The following is a 19,802-nucleotide window of genomic DNA, read 5'->3' on the forward strand; positions in this document are numbered from 1 at the left end:
AGCCAGAAAAAAGGAGAGAAGAAAGCCTTTGCGAAGGACTCAGTTCAGCAACCAGCCACTATTGTGCTTAGACAATTCAACTATCGGTAGGCCCAGCCAGACACAGGTTCAGTCCCCAGTCTGCCACAAAATTTGCTGGGTGACCTTAGGCTAACACTCTCCCCTCTGTCTAATTTACTCCATAGGGCTGTTTTGAGGATCAAAGGCTCGGAGGGAGAACCACGTATGAGACCCTGAGCTCTTTTTTTTAATATGATTGCCATTATTTACAACCACACTTTTGATACAGGGGCTTCAAAAGCGTGGCTCACAAGAAACACAAAAACTGCATTGAAATAAATGCAGGCCTCGACTGATCCCCAGTGTCTGGTATCTTATGGGTTTATATGGCTGCTTTCCATGAAGATCTCCACCACTTGCCCATGAAAAATGACCCACCCAAGTATCAGCTTTGGATAGTGTGAAAAGTGCCCAGCCCAGCTATGGTGCTGTGTCTGTCTCGTCTGCTAAATTAAATAGCATCTGTGTTTAGATTTGACTTTGCACAGATGTTTTAAATGAGCGGTATCCTTTGGGACCGAATGAGCCAGGGACATATCAATAACAATAGCGCTTAGCGTTTGTGCACAGCTTACAAGGGTTCAAGTATACATTCCCCCATATCCCTCTGGAGCCATCTCTCCCATTTCTGTCTCTTAGGAACATGGGACCCTTCCTTGGAGGGTAAGGTGGTGCTAGACAGGTAAGGTGGTGCTAGACAGGTGCTATGGGTAAGGTGGTGCTAGACAGGGCCTATTGCTGCCACCAGAGTATAGTGGCAACCACCGTTTCAAGTTTCATAGCAGTTCACTGAGCAACTTTAACCAAGTGCTCTCCGGGGCCACCTCGCCTGCAGTGCCAAGCTCTGAGAAAGGACTGGGGTGCCCTCTGTTGCCTAGAGTCTTAGGCAGCACCTGCCAGGCTTGTAGCTGGTTGACTGGCTGCGGCAACACGGCTAGCCAGTTGGTCAGCCAGCCAGATGATGGCATGGTGTAGTTGTGTGAAGGCAGGACTGCTGTCCCTCCTGATCTGCCATCTGAAACAGTGGGCTCAGCTTGGCTAATGGATGGGCTGGTGACCTCATTTCTGTGGAACTAGGTTGCAGGGCCAGCACGTCCACTTATGCGAACTAGGCAGATGCCTAGGGCGCCAAAATGGAGGGGGCGCTCGCCAGCCTGCCCGCCGGTGCTGCCTGGAGCCGCCTCCACTGCACCTGTCACCTGTTGAGCGGCTTCAGGCTCCTATCCTGAGGTGCGTGCATGCCTCCAGAGAGCAGCCTGAAGCCTCTCAACAGCTGACAGCCGCAGTGGAGGCGGCCCCAGGTTCATGCTCCCCGCGCGAAGCCCTGGAGGTGCGCAGGGAGTGCAAGCCTGGGGCCACCTCACCGCGCCTCTCAGCTGTTTTTTATTTTATTTTTCTACTTTTTTATTTTTTTCTATTTTTATTTATTTATTTATTTATTTATTAATTAATTGGGGGGGGGGCCAGAAGGTGATCTTGCCTAGGGTGCAAAAAAACCTAGCACCAGCCCTGCTAGGTTGTACTCTTGAAGCAATACCTCAAGGGCTGCTTCTCCCCAAATGAACCTACCCAGACCCGGCAATCATCATCTGAGGCCCTTCTTCATGTGCCACCTCCACGAGAGGTCTGGTGGCAACAAAAGAATGGTCCTTTTCTGCAGTGGCTCCCTGTTTTTGTGGAATGCTCTCCCCAGAGAGGCTCACCTGACGCTTTCATTATACACATTTAGGCACCAGGCCAAAACGTTCATCTTCTCCCAGACCTATAACATTCTATGTCCTTTTAAATGTGTTTGGGGGTGATGTGGCTTTGTTTTGTTCCTGTTATCATGATGTACTTTTGATTTTGTCTTTTCATGTTGCGAACCTCCCCTGAGATGTTTGAATGAAGGGTGGTATACAATTTTCATTAAACAAAAAGGTTTGGCTCTTTGTTTGTTAACAGGCCTCAAAGAACTCTTTATTTCAGTCTCGTTTTAGTTCATAAGGCTGGACCATATTTGTAAATGTTTTTGTTCTCCATTCTAAATCATATTTTTTAACCATTTTTTAAGGCTGCAATCTAATATACACAAATCTGAAAGTAAAGGCCTACTGAACTCATTTAAGATAAGACATGTATAAGATTGTACTGCTAGCGTCTTTAATTTGGTTTGCTGGGCTGAAATGGGATGTTTTATGCCAGGGGTCAGCAAACTTTTTCAGCAGAGGGCTAGTCGACTGTCCCTCAGACCTTGTGAGGGGCCAGGCTATATTTTGAAAAATGAAAATGAATACCTACCGTGTTTCTCATATTATAAGACACGTCTTATATTTATTTTTTCCTCAAAAAAACACACTATGGCTTATTTTCAAGGGATGTCTTATTTTTTTCCTCCTCCTCCTGCCGCGGCCGGCATTGCTGCTGCTCCTATCACTATGTCTTATTTTCGGGGTATGGCTTATATTCCTTGAATGCTTAAAAATCCTGCTATGGCTTATTTTATGGGGATGCCTTAAAATATGAGAAACAGGGTATGCCCCACAAATAACCCAGAGATGCATTTTAAATAAAAGGACACATTCTCCTCATGTAAAAGCACGCTGATTCCCGGACTGTCTGTGGGCCGGATTTAAAAGGTGATTGGGCCGTATCCAGACCCCGGGGCTTAGTTTGCCTACCCATGTTTTATGTTGATGTTCTAAGTTTTGAAATTTACTTGCTGCTTTATATTTTCAAATTGTTGTTATGATGCTGATTGTGAGCCACCTCAAGCAGGCTCTTTGCTCTGAAAAAGTGGCAGAAAAATACTGTAACTGAAATAAATAAATAAGGCTAACCAGCACAGGGGGCACCAATCTTTTTAGGCCTGTGGGCACAGTAGGATTTTTGAACTAGCGCCAAAGGTACCACTCTGCCTGGTCACATCTCTTCCCTTGCCCCAGGTTCAGCGCCCACCTTGAGTTAGAAAGGATTTGAATCTAGTGTTAGTCCTACTCAACAGTAGATTCACTGAAAATGATGAGCACGATCTACTTGGGTCCATTAATTTTAAATGGTTCTACTCTGAACAGAACTGAGATTAATACCAGTGTTGGATTTACGTATAAGCTAAACAAGCTATAGCTTAGGGCTCCACTCTCTTGGGGGCCCCCCAAAAAATTAAAGGAAAAAACCTGGATGTACATTTCCAAAATATAAGATAAAAAAAGTAAAACCTACATACAGCAACAGTGTTTTGTGTTGTGTAGGCTCCTATGATGTAAGTAATGGGCCCCGCCTGCTCCCTAAAATATCACTGGTTTGCTCATTTCTTTATATAGGGTGCCTACATTCTGCATGGAATGGTTGCATGGCAACCATGTGCAAATGGCTATAGATACCTATTAGGTCCATAAATGACCATATAGCATATATTCAACACAAAAAACCGCGACAATTATTTTTTGACAAAGGACAGCTGGACACATAAAGGGCCCCATTACCTTCAGTATCTTAGGGCCTCATCAAACTTAAATCTGGCCCTGATTGATACAACCAAAAGAAAGCAAATTTGCACACATACTTCTGTTTCCCAAGGGATCTGGGCAAATGCCAGGTTAAACAGAATTACTCTGAATCTTGAAAAGCACAGAGGTGAAGAACTAAGGGGTTGGAAGAGTGTCACTCTTCAAACTTCCTGCTCAACTTTTGTATACTTTCCAGGGGCAAAAAAGACACACCCCTCTCAGCTCAGGGGAAGTGAGTGGGGCTCAGTGTCCTTGTGGGCACCAGGGCAAGACCCCAAGGTCGCCACTGTGCACACGGGCAACCACAATGGCAACCCTGAAGAGAGGTGCGATTGGAGCCCTGAGGCCTTTTGCAGAAACAGATATAGTCAGACTGGAGTAACGGATGTTTTTTTCGCCAACCCTATAAAAAAACAAAAGCGCGCCTGCTTTGGGCAAATCTGAACGCGCGCCGGGAAACCACACATTCTGCTTGGTTCTGGAAAAGCGTCCTTTCCCGAAGCAAGACGAGGCGCAGGCAGGATCCGGCCACGCTGGCCCAAGCCCACTCTCGGCCTCTTGGAAGGGGGCTGAGCAAAAGACCCCGGAAAAGACGCTGGCTTCGGGGTGGGACTGGAGAACCTCTTCTTCCCCTTCTCCTCTGGCAAGCATCAATCACAGAAAATTACTCACAACAACATCTGCCTCGCGCCATAAAAGGTCAAGAAAAGGGATTGCAAAAACAGAGAGAGGGGGAAAAGAGGAGAAGCAGCAGCAGAAGAACGGGGAGAGGGAGGACAGAACCCAGAAAGGAAGGACGCCCAGGCGCGCGCGCGCAAAGTTTTCTCTCCGCGGATCTCCTCTCTCGGCCGCCGAGCCTTTCGGGTCGCCATTGGTAGTTCCGCGTGGCAATCAATACTTTGCAGCGGGGAAGGAAGCAACAAGCGCCGGCCGAGGAGGCTTGGCAGAGCCGGAGGGGAGGCGCGCCTGCCCTGCACAAAGCGCACGGGGGGCTCCGTTTGCGCCTCCTGCAGCCGTCTCTCTCTCTTTGCAGCCTCTATTGTTTGTCCAGCGGGACTCCAGGGTGGGAGACTTCTCTTCCTCTCGGGATTTGTGCAGAGTTTGCTGCAACTCCCCTTTGTCCTCGGCACGCTCTCGGCTCTCCGCCCCGTCCAGCCCTCTCTCCTCCAGGGCGCCCCCCCTCTCTCTCCGCTTCTGCAAGCCAGAAGACTTCGGCAGTTTGCAAAAAGGGAGAAGGAGGCATGGGGGGCCGGAGGAGGCTGAGCGAGGCCGGGCTGCGGGCCGGGCCGGGCTGCTGCAGGAGCTGGTCCTCGGATCCGCTGGGCCAGGCGGCGCCGGCTTGGCTTGCGCTGCTAGTGCCGTTGTTGCTGCTGCTGCTGGCGGCTCACGGCCAGGAGGAGCCTTCGTGCAAAGGAGCCTACGACCTGTACTTCGTCCTGGACAAGTGAGTGAAGGGGCAGAAGCTTACCTGCGTGGGAGGGAGGGAGGGAGGAGGAGGAGGAGGAGGAGGAGGAGGAGAGGGACCGCCGCCCTTGGCAGCGTCGCCAACGGCACGATGGAAAGAAAACCACCACCGTCGCATCAGAGAGGTTCTGGGCTCAAACCGGTTTGGGGATCCCACTGGCACCCTAAAGTCCACAGCTGGGCTTTATACTGCTCAGGAATGAAGGAAATGCCCTTTGTTTATGCTCAAAGGATCTCTTTTTTGGGGGGTGGGGAGGGTTGTTAAAAACCTGGGGTTGTCATCAGCTAAGGCCTCCTCATAGTAGACTCACTGAAATTAGTGAACCTAAGTTAGTCATGTTTACTAACTGCATTGCTCTAAGTGGGGCTAGCATGAATATATAAAAATGGGGTTCCAGGGTGAAGCCCCTTTGAGACTTCCTGAAACCTAGAAAGGTACCCTTGTTCCTTCCTAGTGCTTTTCCTCAAGAGGAATAAGCAACAGGCAAATAAACATGACTTATAAGGATGATTTTTTTAAGCACTGATAACACAGATATTCAGTATATGTTAGTTAAAACTTTGATAGCCAGACTTTTTTTTGAAACACACACACAACACAGAAAAAAGATAGACTTAAAACACACACACACCACTGAATTCACCCAAAAGATAGAGGAACAGGAGGTGCCAAATGAATATTTCTAGGGAGGGTAGTCTGCAGTAGAATCACCATTCCAGAAAAGGTCCTGTTCTAATTTGCCACCTTTCTAACCTCTGAACATGGATGTCTTCAGGTTATGCTGTTAAGAAAGGAACAGGGAACCTATGACTCTCCAGATGTTGATCTCCCATCAGGACCAGTGATCTGGGATGATGGGAGATGTAGACCAGGCACCCCCAAACTTTGGCCCTCCAGATGTTTTGGACTACAATTCCCATCATCCCTGACCACTGGTCCTGTTAGCTAGGGATCATGGGAGTTGTAGGCCAAAACATCTGGAGGGCCACAGTTTGGGGATGCCTGATGTAGACCAACATCATCAGGGATTCCCCAACCCTGACTTCAGGAATGGGCATGGTCATATTGGAGAAGATGAGTGTTTGGAAACCCGATACTAAGCTCTCTAGAGCTTTATATGTTGGAACCTGATGCATTTGAATTGCATTTGGAATGCTAAGAAGAAGCCAGTACAGATTTTTTTTCTTTTCTTTTTAACACCGTCAAAAAATTCTACTCTGGCTAAACCGAACTAACAATCTGGCTGCTGAATGGAGTTCCTCAACATTCTTCAGAGATAGCTTCACACAATGCACTGCAGAAGTCTAGCTTGGATGCCATCCGTGCATGGATAAACATGACAAGGTTATCTGTGTCTAAGGTGGGGTACAGCTGGCACATCAGCAGAAGCTGATGAATAGTGTTTCATGGCACATGCTACCTCTTGAGGTTGCAACTTCAGGACTGGAGTCTTGTAAGGAGAGTGCAGTCTCTGAACCACGGTGGATGAACTGGAGTCCTTGCCTTTAGAACATGCATCACCAAACTGCGGCCCTCCAGATGTTTTGGCCTACAACTCCCATGATCCCTAGCTAACAGGAGCAGTGGTCAGGGATAATGGGAATTGTAGTCCAAAACATCTGGAGGGCTGAAGTTTGGGGATGCCTGCTTTAGAGGATGGAATTGATATAGTAAGCATAATGGAAACTTTGGGGTGGAAAGTGTCTGTGGGATACAGCTGTGTCTAGGTATAAACGTCTATAGGAAGGACAGGGAAGGATATACTGGAGGTGATGCTGCTCTGAATGCCAAAGAGGGCATTGAATCCAGCAACGTGGAACACCCCTAAGCAGTGTTCAAAATTAGGCAGGTGCCAGGCGCATTTTGCACCTGGTTTTCGACCAAGTGAAGATGCCTGGGTGCCAGCATGTCGCCTGACATTTCCACCACCTGGAGGTGCATGCCTAGGGATCATTTGATCTGGACTGTTTTCACACACTAATACCCCATCATGTAGAATTCTAATAGCTATATTTTATCTGCACAATCGGAATGAATTTCTGGAACCAAAATGCTTTTTCTGGGCTGCCTGAGCAGGAGCAGTCACCATTAAGAAAAAGAGGTTGGAATAGGTCAATATATATGTGTACCGTCCCTGGATCAGATGACTTTTCCTCTTTAAGTTCTCAAAGCTCTTAACCTAACTCAAGGTTGTCATCTGAACTAACCAGATGTTTACAGTCAGTCCATCATTTGAAAAATAAGGCTTTAGAGCTGTCTTGCCCCCAAATGGCAACTAGACATTCCATTTTGGTGGCTGCAACCTTGGTTGAATGAGCCATTTAGCGCCTAGCTGATATACCTGAGTTTCTAACACTGCTCCAAAGGGGCAGACTCCTTCAGAGAATCATTGTGCATGGTCATACGGGGACCCAAGAGTAATTTAGTTCTGGAGACATGCCATCATGCTCCCTGCAAAAGGAGATCTTGAGATGAAGAATGAAATTGAGGAAGTGTCCAAAAGAGGAAATGTTGTAACGGGTGACGTCAGCTACCATCACATAGACTACGGTACATTTGTATTCTAGTCATAACAAAGAACCAAGGTACCACTGCCTGTTGTCTTTGTCCATGGAGTTTTGCCCATGGACTGCAAGATCAAACCTATCCATTCTTAAGGAAATCAGCCCTGAATGCTCCCTGGAAGGACAGATTCAGGCTCCAATACTTTGGCCACCTCATGAGAAGAGAAGACTCCCTGGAAAAGACCCTGATGTTGGGAAAGATGGAGGGCACTAGGGAGAAGGGGACGACAGAGGACGAGATGGTTGGACAGTGTTCTCGAAGCTACGGACATGAGTTTGACCAAACAGCAGGAGGCAGTGGAAGATAAGAGTGCCTGGCGTGCTCTGGTCCATGGGGTCATGAAGAGTCGGACACAACTGAACGACAAAACAATAACAACACTGCTGTATAAGAACCTGTGTTCTTATGAATGGACTGTTAGTTGTGTCAGTTTTGGAAGACAAAAAAGTTTTGGGTGGTACTTTCCACACTGGTGTTTCTGCTGTCCAAGCGATGTGTGTTGTAGAAGGAGCATGTTCTGGTGTGAATCAGTTTACACAAGTGCTGGTCAGGCCGCCTGAGCTCCATTGTGGCTGTGCGTGAGTTGAACACGCACCTTGGAAGAAACACAGCTGACTCCTGCCGCTGTGCATTGCAGACGACCATTGGTAGTTTTAGGAAGCCTGTTCGTTGGAGAAACAACATTCATGATGTTCTCATTGAGGGACCCCAGAGAAACTTCCAATGAGCCCTCAGTAAGTAGTTCAAAAGCCTCTGCCTTTGTGTGTGACGGGTTTTTTTGTGGTGCCAAAGGCTGCTGAAGTAAAATGGATGCAAATTTTTGTACACTTATGTGAGAGAAGGAAGTTGTGGGATATGTAGACATTGCTGCTGGTGTCTGTGTGGCATCATAATTGGTTGGTGGAGATTGGGATGCGAGGTTAGCCCATCCTTGGTTGTTGAAGCAGAAAGACGCTTTTGAGGTTGTTGGTAGTGGCAGTTCTTTTGACCTTGGTGTTTGGTGGTACGTGGTAAATAAACAGAGGAAGAAGGGTTTTGTGGCTTGCCCTTGGAGAGGGGGTTCTGTTCCCACAGGTCAAATGAAGAAGTTGCCGGGGGGAGGTCACTGTGTCACACAAATGGGGCAATTTTTTGAGATGTTCTTGATAGTAAAGCACTAGTGCTCTGAGCTGGGAACGGTCTAGTTCAGGCACTGAGTTTTCCTGAAACAGGAATATATCTGCTGTGAAAGTCCCTCCTCACAGAGATGCATTTGACATCTCCATTATGTAGTTTTCATTACATGCTGAGAGATGCAACTTTTTACCCTGGTTATTGACACCTGAGGCATATATTGACACCTGAGGCATATATACACTTGGGCAAAAAAAATGAAAGGCACAAGTACAGGATGGGTGACACCTGGCTTGAGAGCAGTACATGTTAAAAGGATCTAGGAGTCTTGGTAGACCACAAACTTGACATGAGTCAGCAGTGTGATGCAGCAGCTAAAAAAGCCAATGCAATTCTGGGCTGCATCAATAGGAGTATAGCATCTAGATCAAGGGAAGTAATAGCACCACTGTATTCTGCTCAGGTCAGACCTCACCTGGAGTACTGTGTCCAGTTCTGGGCACCACAGTTCAAGAAGAATATTGACAAGCTGGAACGTGTCCAGAAGAGGGCAACCAAAATGGTCAAAGGCCTGGAAACGATGCCTTATGAGGAACGGCTTAGGGAGCTGGGTATGTTTAGCCTGGAGAAGAGAAGGTTAAGGGGTGATATGATAGCCTTGTTCAAATATATAAAAGGATGCCATATGAAGGAGGGAGAAAGGTTGTTTCCTGCTGCTCCAGAGAAGCGGACACGGAGCAATGGATTCAAACTTCAAGAAAGAAGATTCCACCTAAGCATTAGGAAGAACTTCCTGACAGTAAGAGCTGTTCGGCAGTGGAATTTGCTACCAAGGAGTGTGGTGGAGTCTCCTTCTTTGGAGGTCTTTAAGCAGAGGCTTAAAGGCTATGGCCCATGGGGTCACGAAGAGTCTGACACGACTAAACGACTAAACAACAACAACAAGCAGAGGCTTGACAGGCATATGTCAAGAATGCTTTGATGGTGTTTCCTGCTCGGCAGGGGGTTGGACTGGATGGCCCTTGTGGTCTCTTCCAACTCTATGATTCTATATTTTAGGACCCACCCTGCTCTCTTGACTGTTATTTGTTTTGACTGATTTCAATATTGTATTTTTTAAATTGTGGCAACACGCCATAGAATTGCATAGTGAAGGGGGGGGGGTTTAAGAAATCTAATCGTTATTATTATTGGCAACAATAATAATAGGAAATACTATATCCCTGTTGTCAGAAAGCTATGCCAGTGTCAAAAATATATCCCCTTGGGATATGTAACACAGAGACATAGGAAGCATACATTAATGCAGGCTAGAAGTTTTCAAAGTTATGCATAGCATGGAGGAAGTGGATAGAGGAAAGTTGTTCTCCCTCCCTCGTAACACTGAAGCCTGTGGGCATCCAATGAAGCTGAATGTTTGAAAGTACTTTTTTGTGCAACACGTAGTTAATCTGTGGAACTCACTCCTGCAGGAGGCAGTTGTAGCCACCCCCTTGGATGGCCTTAAAAGAGGATTGGACAAGTTTATGGAAGATAAGACTATCAATGGCTACTATATACGGCGAACCTCCCTAATTGACACTGTTCAAAACAACATGCAAACCTTGATACAATCATCCTTCAAACTGTGCACTTCTCCAAATTTTGCAATGCAGTTTTCCAGCCAACTAACGTGTACAAAAACCACACATCCTAATGCAGCGTGTGCATATATTCATGCAAGAGTGTAGAAAAATGCATTATATTTGGGAAAGCTGCTTGCAGAAATTTGTGTAGTCAGAGAAATTCGCACTAAAATGCCGATGGATTTTCATGAGGACTTTCGTTGTTGTTAAAAAAATGCGAACTGGTATGGAAATGTGGAAAGCTGAAATCGAGAGAGGAAAAATGAGAAACGGAGAGAATAAAAAATTGACAGATTTGCCCATCCCTAGATTTCATGCAATTATTTAAAGCCAGATGGGTTATTTGCTTTGACTCCCTTCATGATTTCCTGCTCATTTTCTTTCTTCTTGACAGGTCACACAGCGTCAAGAACCACTGGTCGGAAATTGTTAACTTCGTGAGGCTGCTGACAGACAGATTTGTGAGGTGGGCTGCTCTCCTTATGGTTTCTAGGTTTAATTTTGACACGAAAGATTGCCAAACAAACGCTCTGATGCGTAATCTTCGGTCGTAAACCATTCTCAAAAGAATTGGGCACAGACATGCTTTTCGTTCACATGACGACATCACATTCTCTCAGTATATTCGGAATGTAGTGCAGTGCTGATAAAAATACATCGTAAAGAGTTCTGAAATTCCTACTCGGGTGCAGAATCTTTTAAAGTCTGAGCTCCGCATTCCCTTGTGGGCAATCTTCCAGTGTTGGGAAGTTAAAAGTCTTGTTTATGTATGGTAAGGTAAAAGGTAAAGGGGCCCCTGACCATCAGGTCCAGTCGTGTCCGACTCTGGGGTTGCGGCGCTCATCTTGCTCTATAGGCCGAGGGAGCCAGCGTTTGTCCGCAGACAGCTTCCGGGTCATGTGGCCAGCATGACAAAGCTGCTTCTGGCGAACCAGAGCAGCACATGGAAACACCATTTACCTTCCCGCCGGAGCGGTCCCTATTTATCTACTTGCACTTTGATGTGCTTTCGAACTGCTAGGTGGGCAGGAGCTGGGACCGAGCAACAGGAGCTCACCCCGTTGCAGGGATTCGAACTGCCGACCTTCTGATTAGCAAGCCCTAGACTCTGTGCTTTAACCCACAGCACCACCTGGGTCCCTTTATGTATGGTAGGCTATGTTAAAGCAGAAATTTCTACAAGCACGACTTTCCATTCATGCAAGTAAGAGGAATTATCACAGTTCAAGGATGTATTCCAGCTAGGCAAACACGCTCAAGCATGGGATGGAACAGGGTCAGTGAGCAGGGTGGCAGGAGAAACAGGGTGTCCTGTTGTTGACTTGTGGAAGACAGCTGGCAGTTCATCACACCTCCACCTGTGGGATGTATCAGCAGAGTCTTCAGAGATTTCCTGCTCCCAGCAGAATAGCTTCTTACAGAGTCCCTAGTTAAGGGGGAAACTCCTCTCCCACACAATTCAAAGTACAGTGGTGCCTCGCTTAACGAACGCCCTGTAAGATGAAATTTTCGCTTAACGAAATGATTTTTCTAGCGGAGGTTGCCTCGCTAGACGAATTCGTTTTACGAAAAATTCATCTAGCGAATCGCGGTTTCCCATAGGAATGCATTGAAATTCAATTAATGCGTTCCTATGGGCAAAAATAAATCGATATATAGTATATAAATTCAATGCATTCCTATGGGATTCACTAGACGAATTTTTCGTTATAAGAATTGACCCGTGGAACGAATTAAATTCGTCTAGAGAGGCACCACTGTAACAAAGTGTGTGTTAATGATAACGAGACAATGTGGGCACTAGAGTCAAAGGTATGGAAAGTCCCCCCCCTTGGTGCTAGACATGGTTTGGTACCTTTTATTCCATGGTTGCAGTTTCCAGCATGTCTTACTGTGACTGAAGGCAAGGTTGCAAGTATTGCATGCGCCTCCAATTGCATTGCATGAGGAGAGAATTTAGTGCCTGACACAGAATTTTGCAGCTTTTCTTCTTTTGCTATCGCAAAACAAAAATACTGCATTTCTCAACTAGGGTAGCTGACATGGTGCCTGCCAGATATTTTTGGATTACAGTTCCCATCATCCCTGACCAGTGACCATGCTGTCTTGGGGCTGTTGGGAGTTCGAGTCCTGCGACATCTCAAGGATACCGTTTTGGCTGTGCCTGTTTTTGGCTTTGCGCCCGTGAATATGCTTTGCGAATATGCAGGCAGTGTCTATTGAACTATTAGAAGTTGGTGCTTCTGTTGTTCTTTGTAGCACCTTGTTTTTTTCTCCACAGCTAGCGGAAGCAGGATCAATTGTGCAATCTAAGCAAATGAATGCAAAATCTGCCTGTTCTGCATCTGTTAATTCTGCTCTTCCTAATACTTTTGTGCTGCTTAGAAATCGGAGGATGATATTAAGAACAAAATATAGACTATTTCCAGTCCTGGTTAGGCGCTGGGAGCGTGGGAAGTAGCCACTCAGACCTTGTCGCAGTTAATTGTTTCCTATGGAAAATGCAATACAGAAGGCGATTGTCAGCTTGACCAGCTGGCGAAAAGTCATGTGAACTAGGCAGGCCTTAATTGCATATTGCGAACTTCTATCTCCCTAAAGTAAAAAAATGAGTTTTCTGTAGAACAAGAAACGGAATACAGTTGAAACACACACACACACACACACACACACACACACACACACGGTATGTTAATAAAAAGGATCCAATTGGTTGTTCCAAAGAAGCCATGTGGCTCAGGCTTTCTGTTACTGGCAAAAGAGATGTTTATCTCTTCCAAAAATGATCTGATTGGCCATTCCAAAGCCTTTTGGTCATCCTTTATTCCAGCCAAGAAGCCTCACCCCTTCCACTTTGTTTGTTTGTCGCTGAATTGGCTGAAATAAAAGTGATTTGGCTGAATCCTTTGATGAACGGTTCTTAACAGCGTAATAAGATTTCTCCCCTCCCCCCCCCCTTTTAAAAGAGAAATGGGACTACTTAATGGTTGATAAATGCTGCTCAGCACAGCATATGGTGAAAACGCGGAGCAGGTTTCATTATAAGAATTAGATCATTCCGGTATGAGTTGTACATCTGTTTCCCATTTTGCTGGGCTTGAGAGATGTAGGTCTGCAGTAGCAGCACAGCACACGTTTTCTATCTTTTTAAGAGCCTCGAAATTGCAGCGAGAATTTTTTTTTAAAAGTATTCCTATGCTTCCTATCATGATAGAACTTCTGGATAGTGGAATTTAAAAATGCAGAAGAAAGGAAAGTATTTGGTAATGAAATTGCCTATCCTTTTTGTTAAGCCAAATCCATTGAAGAAGCTACTTAAGATGATGCCTTAAATTTGAAAAATGAAAACGAAACCAGTCCTTCACTATTATTCTTACAGATCAAGGATGAGAGTTGTAGTCCAAAATGTTTGCAGAGCACCACCTTGGCTGCCATAGTTATAGACACTTCTAACGTCAGATCATATAACTGCCTGTTTATGTATGGAGACAAATTCAATAGAAACTAGGAGAGGGACTGTGGCTCAGCTGCAACAGAGAACATCATTTGCACAAAGGTCCCAGTTCTGCCCCCAGCATTTCCAGGGAAAGAGCTCTATTGAGTGATGGTTCCAGTCGTTTTGAGCTTAGGATGGGGTAAGGGAAGGGAGAAGGGGGCAAAGTTAAATGGCTTATTATTAATTGTGTGAAGCAAGAATCTGTAAGTTTCCCATGAGAACCAATTAACAGAAACTGAACATCTTCACCCTTGTAAGACAGTTAGATGGTGTCTTGTATGCCTCCTTCTGGCAACTCCTGCAGCCAGGCTGGGGCCAAACACTTTGCTCTGCTTTCTGTTGGACCACATCGGCGAGGCCGAGAGGGGGATCTTGTTGCCTGGCAGCCCAGGACTTCCATACACACTTGCACCATGCAGAGGAGGCACACTCCGTTGTCTCTTGAGACTGATGGATGGCAACAAGGTCTGAATTGTGCACAGGTAGTGCACATTCCTTCATCCAAAGGCCAGCCCTTTGGCAGGACCTCAGAGGCACTGCAACTCTGAACAGCGGCTGCTGGGACCCATCGGCGGAGAAAACCCTGTTACATTCAGATCCCACTTTTGGGCTTCTGAAAAGCATCTGGCTGGCTGCCTTGAGAAGAGGGTGGTGATACAGATGAGCTTTTGGTCTGTTCCAGCACGGCTCTTATGATTATGCAGCATGTCAGCTGAAATACAGAATTGCTGAGCAAGGAGGGAGATAGTAGATGTTAGCTATTTCCTGTGTGGGTTTTGTGTTTACTTGGATCCCGTCATAAAGATTAAGATGGAGAGATCCCCAGAGTCCTGCCATGGCACAGATCCCATTGAAACGCACGTGGGCGCAGCCTTTTGATTTATGTCTCTGAGATGGATGTTTTTCTTTCTTTTGTCTTTAAAAGCGACAAGATGAGGGTCTCCTTCATCGTGTTTTCCATGCAAGCAACGGTCATTCTGCCATTATCACAAGACAGGTAAGCAAATTGCAACATTGCTTTCCCCACCCCCTGAGCTTTTGATGCTAGTAAATACTATTTTAAGTGACACTGAATTAAGTTGGCCCTGAATTAGGCCTAAGGGAATTTTTCCACCAGTAGTAAAATTGCGTTTCCTTTTTAATCACTTGAAGTGTTTCTTAAATAATACAATTTTACCCTTGGTGAGGAATTCACTTTAGGCCCAATTCAGTGCCAGCCGTGGCTCCTTGTTATAAGTAATAAGCAACCCTTCAAAGACCCATAGATGTTTAGAGTTGGAAGAGACTCATATAGACCAACTGCCTGCAATGCAGGATTCACAAGCAGCCAGGATGGGCGGTTGCTTTCAGAATGCAGAATTATTAATTTCCTATTACAGTGGTACCTCTACTTACGAGTAACTCTACTTACAAATGTTTCTACTTACGAATGGAGCTCCGTCCGCCATCTTGGATGCGGTTTAGATAGGATTTTTTCTACTTACGAATTTTTAGATAGGATTTTTTCTACTTACGAATTTTTTCTCCCAATGCATTCCTATGGGATTCGACTTACATTTTTTCCCCTACTTACAAATGTGTGTTTGGAACGCATTAAATTCGTAAGTAGAGGTACCACTGTATTACATTTATACATCCCTTTTTCTCCAAGCTCAGGGTGGTGTAGATGGTTTATCCCAGGCATCCCCAAACTTCGGCCCTCCAGATGTTTTGGACTACAATTCCCATCTTCCCCGACCACTGGTCCTGTTAGCTAGGGATCATGGGAGTTGTAGGCCAAAACATCTGGAGGGCCGCAGTTTGGGGGTGCCTGGTTTATCCCATCCCATTTTATCCTCACAACAGGTAGGGTAGCCTGAGAGGAAGCATCTGGTCCAAGGCCAACTATTGAGCTTGGTGGCTGAATGGAGATTTGAACCTGGATCTCTCTGTGTCCCAGTCCAGCACTCTAACCATTGCACCCCGCTGCTCTCAATGCAGCCTTCAAGTATTACAGGCCACTCTGCCACTTCATTCTACTGCAGGTGACGCTTCCTACCTTGCAGTGTTAGAATCATAGAGTTGGAAGGGACCCTGAGGATCATCTAGTCCGGGCTTTCCCAAACTTGGGTTTCAAGCTGTTTTTGGACTACACTTCCCATCATCCCTGACTACTGGTCCTGGTAGCTAGGGATGATGGGAGTTGTAGTCCAAAAACAGCTGGAGGAGCCCCAAGTTGTGGAACCTGATTTAATCCAACCTCCTGCAATGCAGGAATATACAGCTGTCCCTTACGGGGATCGAACATGCAACTTTGGCATTATTTTCACCATGCTGCAGCCAACTGTTGCAAGGATTTCCAGGACAATGTACATGAGGTCTGCACACACTGTAAAATGCAGTCTAAATCTGGAGTATTTTAGCTGGAGATGGCGGTGGATTAATTGGGACTAAGCCATCTTCCTCCTTGTTCTCGGTTGCAAGTTTGAAAGACTTGTTGAAGCAATTGTTAGGAGGGGTGAGGAAGGAAGGGAACAGGCAGGGTGACTGTTGGGGATATAAATGTGCCTTTTCTGAAAGGCAGAGGTGTGAGATTCATGCACATATGTTGCATTGAGAGGAGACGTTCTATTTGTAACCATTCATCACACGCAGAGCAGCCTCCAAGTTGCCGTCAACGCGATTGTCCTTTTCTCCTTTTGTCTTGAATTCTAAGACGAGTCTCGCAGAACGGGTCTGTTACTGCAAGGTGTCCATCTCTTAAGAATTGGCGTTGTTGGTTTTTCTGTTTTTGTTTTGCCTTTGTTTCAGCAAAGTGTCCCCTACGTAATTGTGTAAATCTCAGCTTTTGTTGTTAAATATGTTTGGGGTGTAGGCAGTTGGTCCAAAGGGACTGAGATGGAATTCAGAATGTGGTTCTTTATATATATATATATCCCCAGTTTCTGGGAATTGCAGGTGGAGAGACTGCAACCGGGATCACAGCCTGCTTGTGGGCTTCTCTGCAGCATCTGGTTGGCCACTGTGAGACTAGGATGCTGGACTAGATGGGCCTTTGCCCTGATCCAGCAAGCTATTCTTACGTTCTGTTCCAGAATATTAGTGGACAGATGGCAACCTGCTCCCCCCTCTTGCTTGCAGAAGCTCATCCTTTCTTAGATTTTCTTTAAAAAACAATATATATATGCATGTTCATTGGGCCCCAGAGCTGAAATAGGTCTGGAGGTGTCAGATTGCTGGGAGGTCTTGGTCGTATGCTGGATAAATAAAACTGAACTGATTGTACGAGAGCTATTTTTTGCATTGCGAAATCTGTTTCAGAAAGACTGGAACTTGATTTGCCGTTTGTTTCTTGGCATCAGAAGCGCTGCGGGGCCTGTGGACATGCTGCCACTCATTTCTGGCAAGCACAAAGTGTCTGCTTTGTAATCTGCATTCGTACACAATCATTTTCAAGTTGTTTTCAATAGACACCAAGTGTAAAATATTTTGGATTAAACAGATTGCACTAACTTTTACGTAACTTGCTCAGCTGCCATCTATAGTGCACAGCATGTCTTCCGCCGAAACCAGGACTGCCAGTACGGATATAAATTGCTTTGTGCAAGTTTTCCCAATCTTACCTTTTAGATTTTGGCTTAAGGCTTTTTATGGGCGAGGAGCGGGGAAGGGATCAATGATGCCTCAAAAAATCAGCATTGAATAAGATTCAATCAAACTGTGCAGAAAAAGATGCAGTTGTGAATACCTGCTATCAGGTATTTTTCCAGTGTTGCCTTTTTATGGGCAATATATTTCTGCTTACAAAATTTGGATTTGGGGGTCCACTTTATGCTAGAGCTGGGCAATATCTGATTTTCAACATCGTGAGAGACTGATATATCATGATGTCTGAAATAAGGGTGGAACTATGTAGAGGCATTGGCTGGTTTCACAGTTTTCCCCACATTGTGATTTTTGCATAAACTCCCCCCCCCCAATGATTTGGGATATATTCCCATGTCAAAAATTATGAAACCAATATCACAGTATGGACTTCAATGAGGCCTCCTGCCGCCGGTGCCCTTCCACCATTTGCTTTCCGTTCTTAGACCAAGGTAAAGTTCTTAGACTGAGGTAAACTTCTGGTTTTGCGAAAGTTCGTAACCTGAACTGTTCGTAAACAGGGCTGTTCTTAAACCAAGGTACCACTGTATCTCATTGATGGTAGCTATTTGGCTGGTACCAAAGGTTGACCTTATGTTTGAGAGCAGTACATGTGAAAAGGATCTAGGAGTCTTGGTAGACCACAAACTTGACATGAGTCAGCAGTGTGATGCAGCAGCTAAAAAAGCCAATGCAGTTCTGGGCTGCATCAATAGGAGTATAGCATCTAGATCAAGGGAAGTAATAGTACCACTGTATTCTGCTCTGGTCAGACCTCACCTGGAGTACTGTGTCCAGTTCTGGGCACCACAGTTCAAGAAGGATACTGACAAGCTGGAACGTGTCCAGAAGAGGGCAACCAAAATGGTCAAAGGCCTGGAAACGATGCCTTATGAGGAACGGCTTAGGGAGCTGGGTAGGTTTAGCCTGGAGAAGAGAAGGGTAAGGGGTGATATGATAGCCATGTTCAAATATATGAAAGGATGTCATATAGAGGAGGGGGAAAGATTGTTTTCTGCTGCTCCAGAGAAGCGGACACGGAGCAATGGATTCAAACTACAAGAAAGAAGATTCCACCTAAACATTAGGAAGAACTTCCTGACAGTAAGAGCTGTTCAGCAGTGGAATTTGCTACCAAGGAGTGTGGTGGAGTCTCCTTCTTTGGAGGTCTTTAAGCAGAGGCTTGACAGGCATATGTCAAGAATGCTTTGATGGTGTTTCCTGCTTGGCAGGGGGTTGGACTGGGTGGCCCTTGTGGTCTCTTCCAACGCTATGATTCTATGTTGCATCTCCACTGTTGGGGACAGTAAGCCTCTGAATGCCAGTTTCTGGGAATCACAAGTAGGGGTATGGTTGCTTGCAACCCAGGTCCTGCTTGCAAGCTTCGTATCTTGGTTGGTGACTGTGAGAACAGAGGGCTGGACTAAGTGGGCCTTTGGATTGACCTAGCAGAACTTTTCTTTTCAAGATCTTTCCAGATGGGAGCAAGGATGCTTGAAGGATTCAGCAATATTTTCAATACAATGTTTTAATAATGATCTTTTGCTTTCTTTTTCATTTTCAGGAATGAAATTCAGAGAGGCCTTGAAGAGTTGAGTAATGTTAAGCCAGGAGGTGAAACGTACATACATGAAGGAATAAAAGAAGTAAGTTTTCCTTCCCCTCTCTATTAAATGATATAGTGGCTCATGGCTTAGTGGGTAGAGTATGAAACTCTTAATCTCAAGGTCATGGCTTTGAGCCCCACGTTGGACAAATGAGCCCTGCATTGCATTCCAACTCTATAAACTATAATTCTATGATTTGTTGCTGCTCAAGGTATCTTGCCCTTCTTGGGTCAATTGTGACATGGAATTAGTTACATATTGAGTTCTTAAGTGGCTGGTTTGTTTTAAAGCAGGAGGATGGATTAGATCAGGGCCATAGCAGGGGCAATGGGGTGAAGCTCTCCTCCCCCATGGTCCCAATCCAGTTGCTTCCCCTCCTCCTGGTGCTATAAAACAAACAACCCCTCAAAAAACCCAGCCAAGAAAGGGTTGTGGGCTCATGCCCCACGTTGAGCAAAAGATTCCTGAATCGACTTTGTCTAACTTGGCCTCAGCTTAACGAGTCCTTAGCTCATTAGTTATTATAACTTAATAATTTCAACAGCCCACATCTCCTTATCTGAAATGGCTATATTCCTCTCGTTCCAGTTCTCAGCCACCCAATGACAGTGATATCTTAGAATTTTGAAGTGTCAGGCATAGCTCTAGTGGCTTTAGCCCAAACGTAGCAGAGTTTTCCTGCACAGCGCAGAAGCTAGTTGAGGTGGAAATGACTAGTCGGCTAGACGCAGAATAACTATTTACAGGATTTATTAAAAG

The 19,802-nt window shown here is 45.6% G+C and overlaps 1 protein-coding gene across 1 annotated transcript in view; it reads left to right on the plus strand.

Annotated features, from left to right (window-relative positions):
* Positions 1-4,267: 4,267 nt before the first annotated feature.
* ANTXR2 (ANTXR cell adhesion molecule 2) overlaps positions 4,268-19,802 on the plus strand; it is a 145,581-nt gene continuing 130,046 nt past the window's right edge. Inside the window, exons 1-4 of the mRNA XM_035111642.3 lie at positions 4,268-4,992; positions 10,711-10,782; positions 14,738-14,809; positions 19,001-19,082. Coding sequence (XP_034967533.1) covers positions 4,790-4,992; positions 10,711-10,782; positions 14,738-14,809; positions 19,001-19,082 — 429 coding nt within the window. The 5' untranslated portion in view covers positions 4,268-4,789. The remainder of the gene's footprint in view (positions 4,993-10,710; positions 10,783-14,737; positions 14,810-19,000; positions 19,083-19,802) is intronic.

Source organism: Zootoca vivipara, chromosome Z1 (assembly GCF_965207765.1).
Source record: "Zootoca vivipara chromosome Z1, rZooViv2.hap1.1, whole genome shotgun sequence".
Classification (NCBI taxonomy): domain Eukaryota; kingdom Metazoa; phylum Chordata; class Lepidosauria; order Squamata; family Lacertidae; genus Zootoca; species Zootoca vivipara.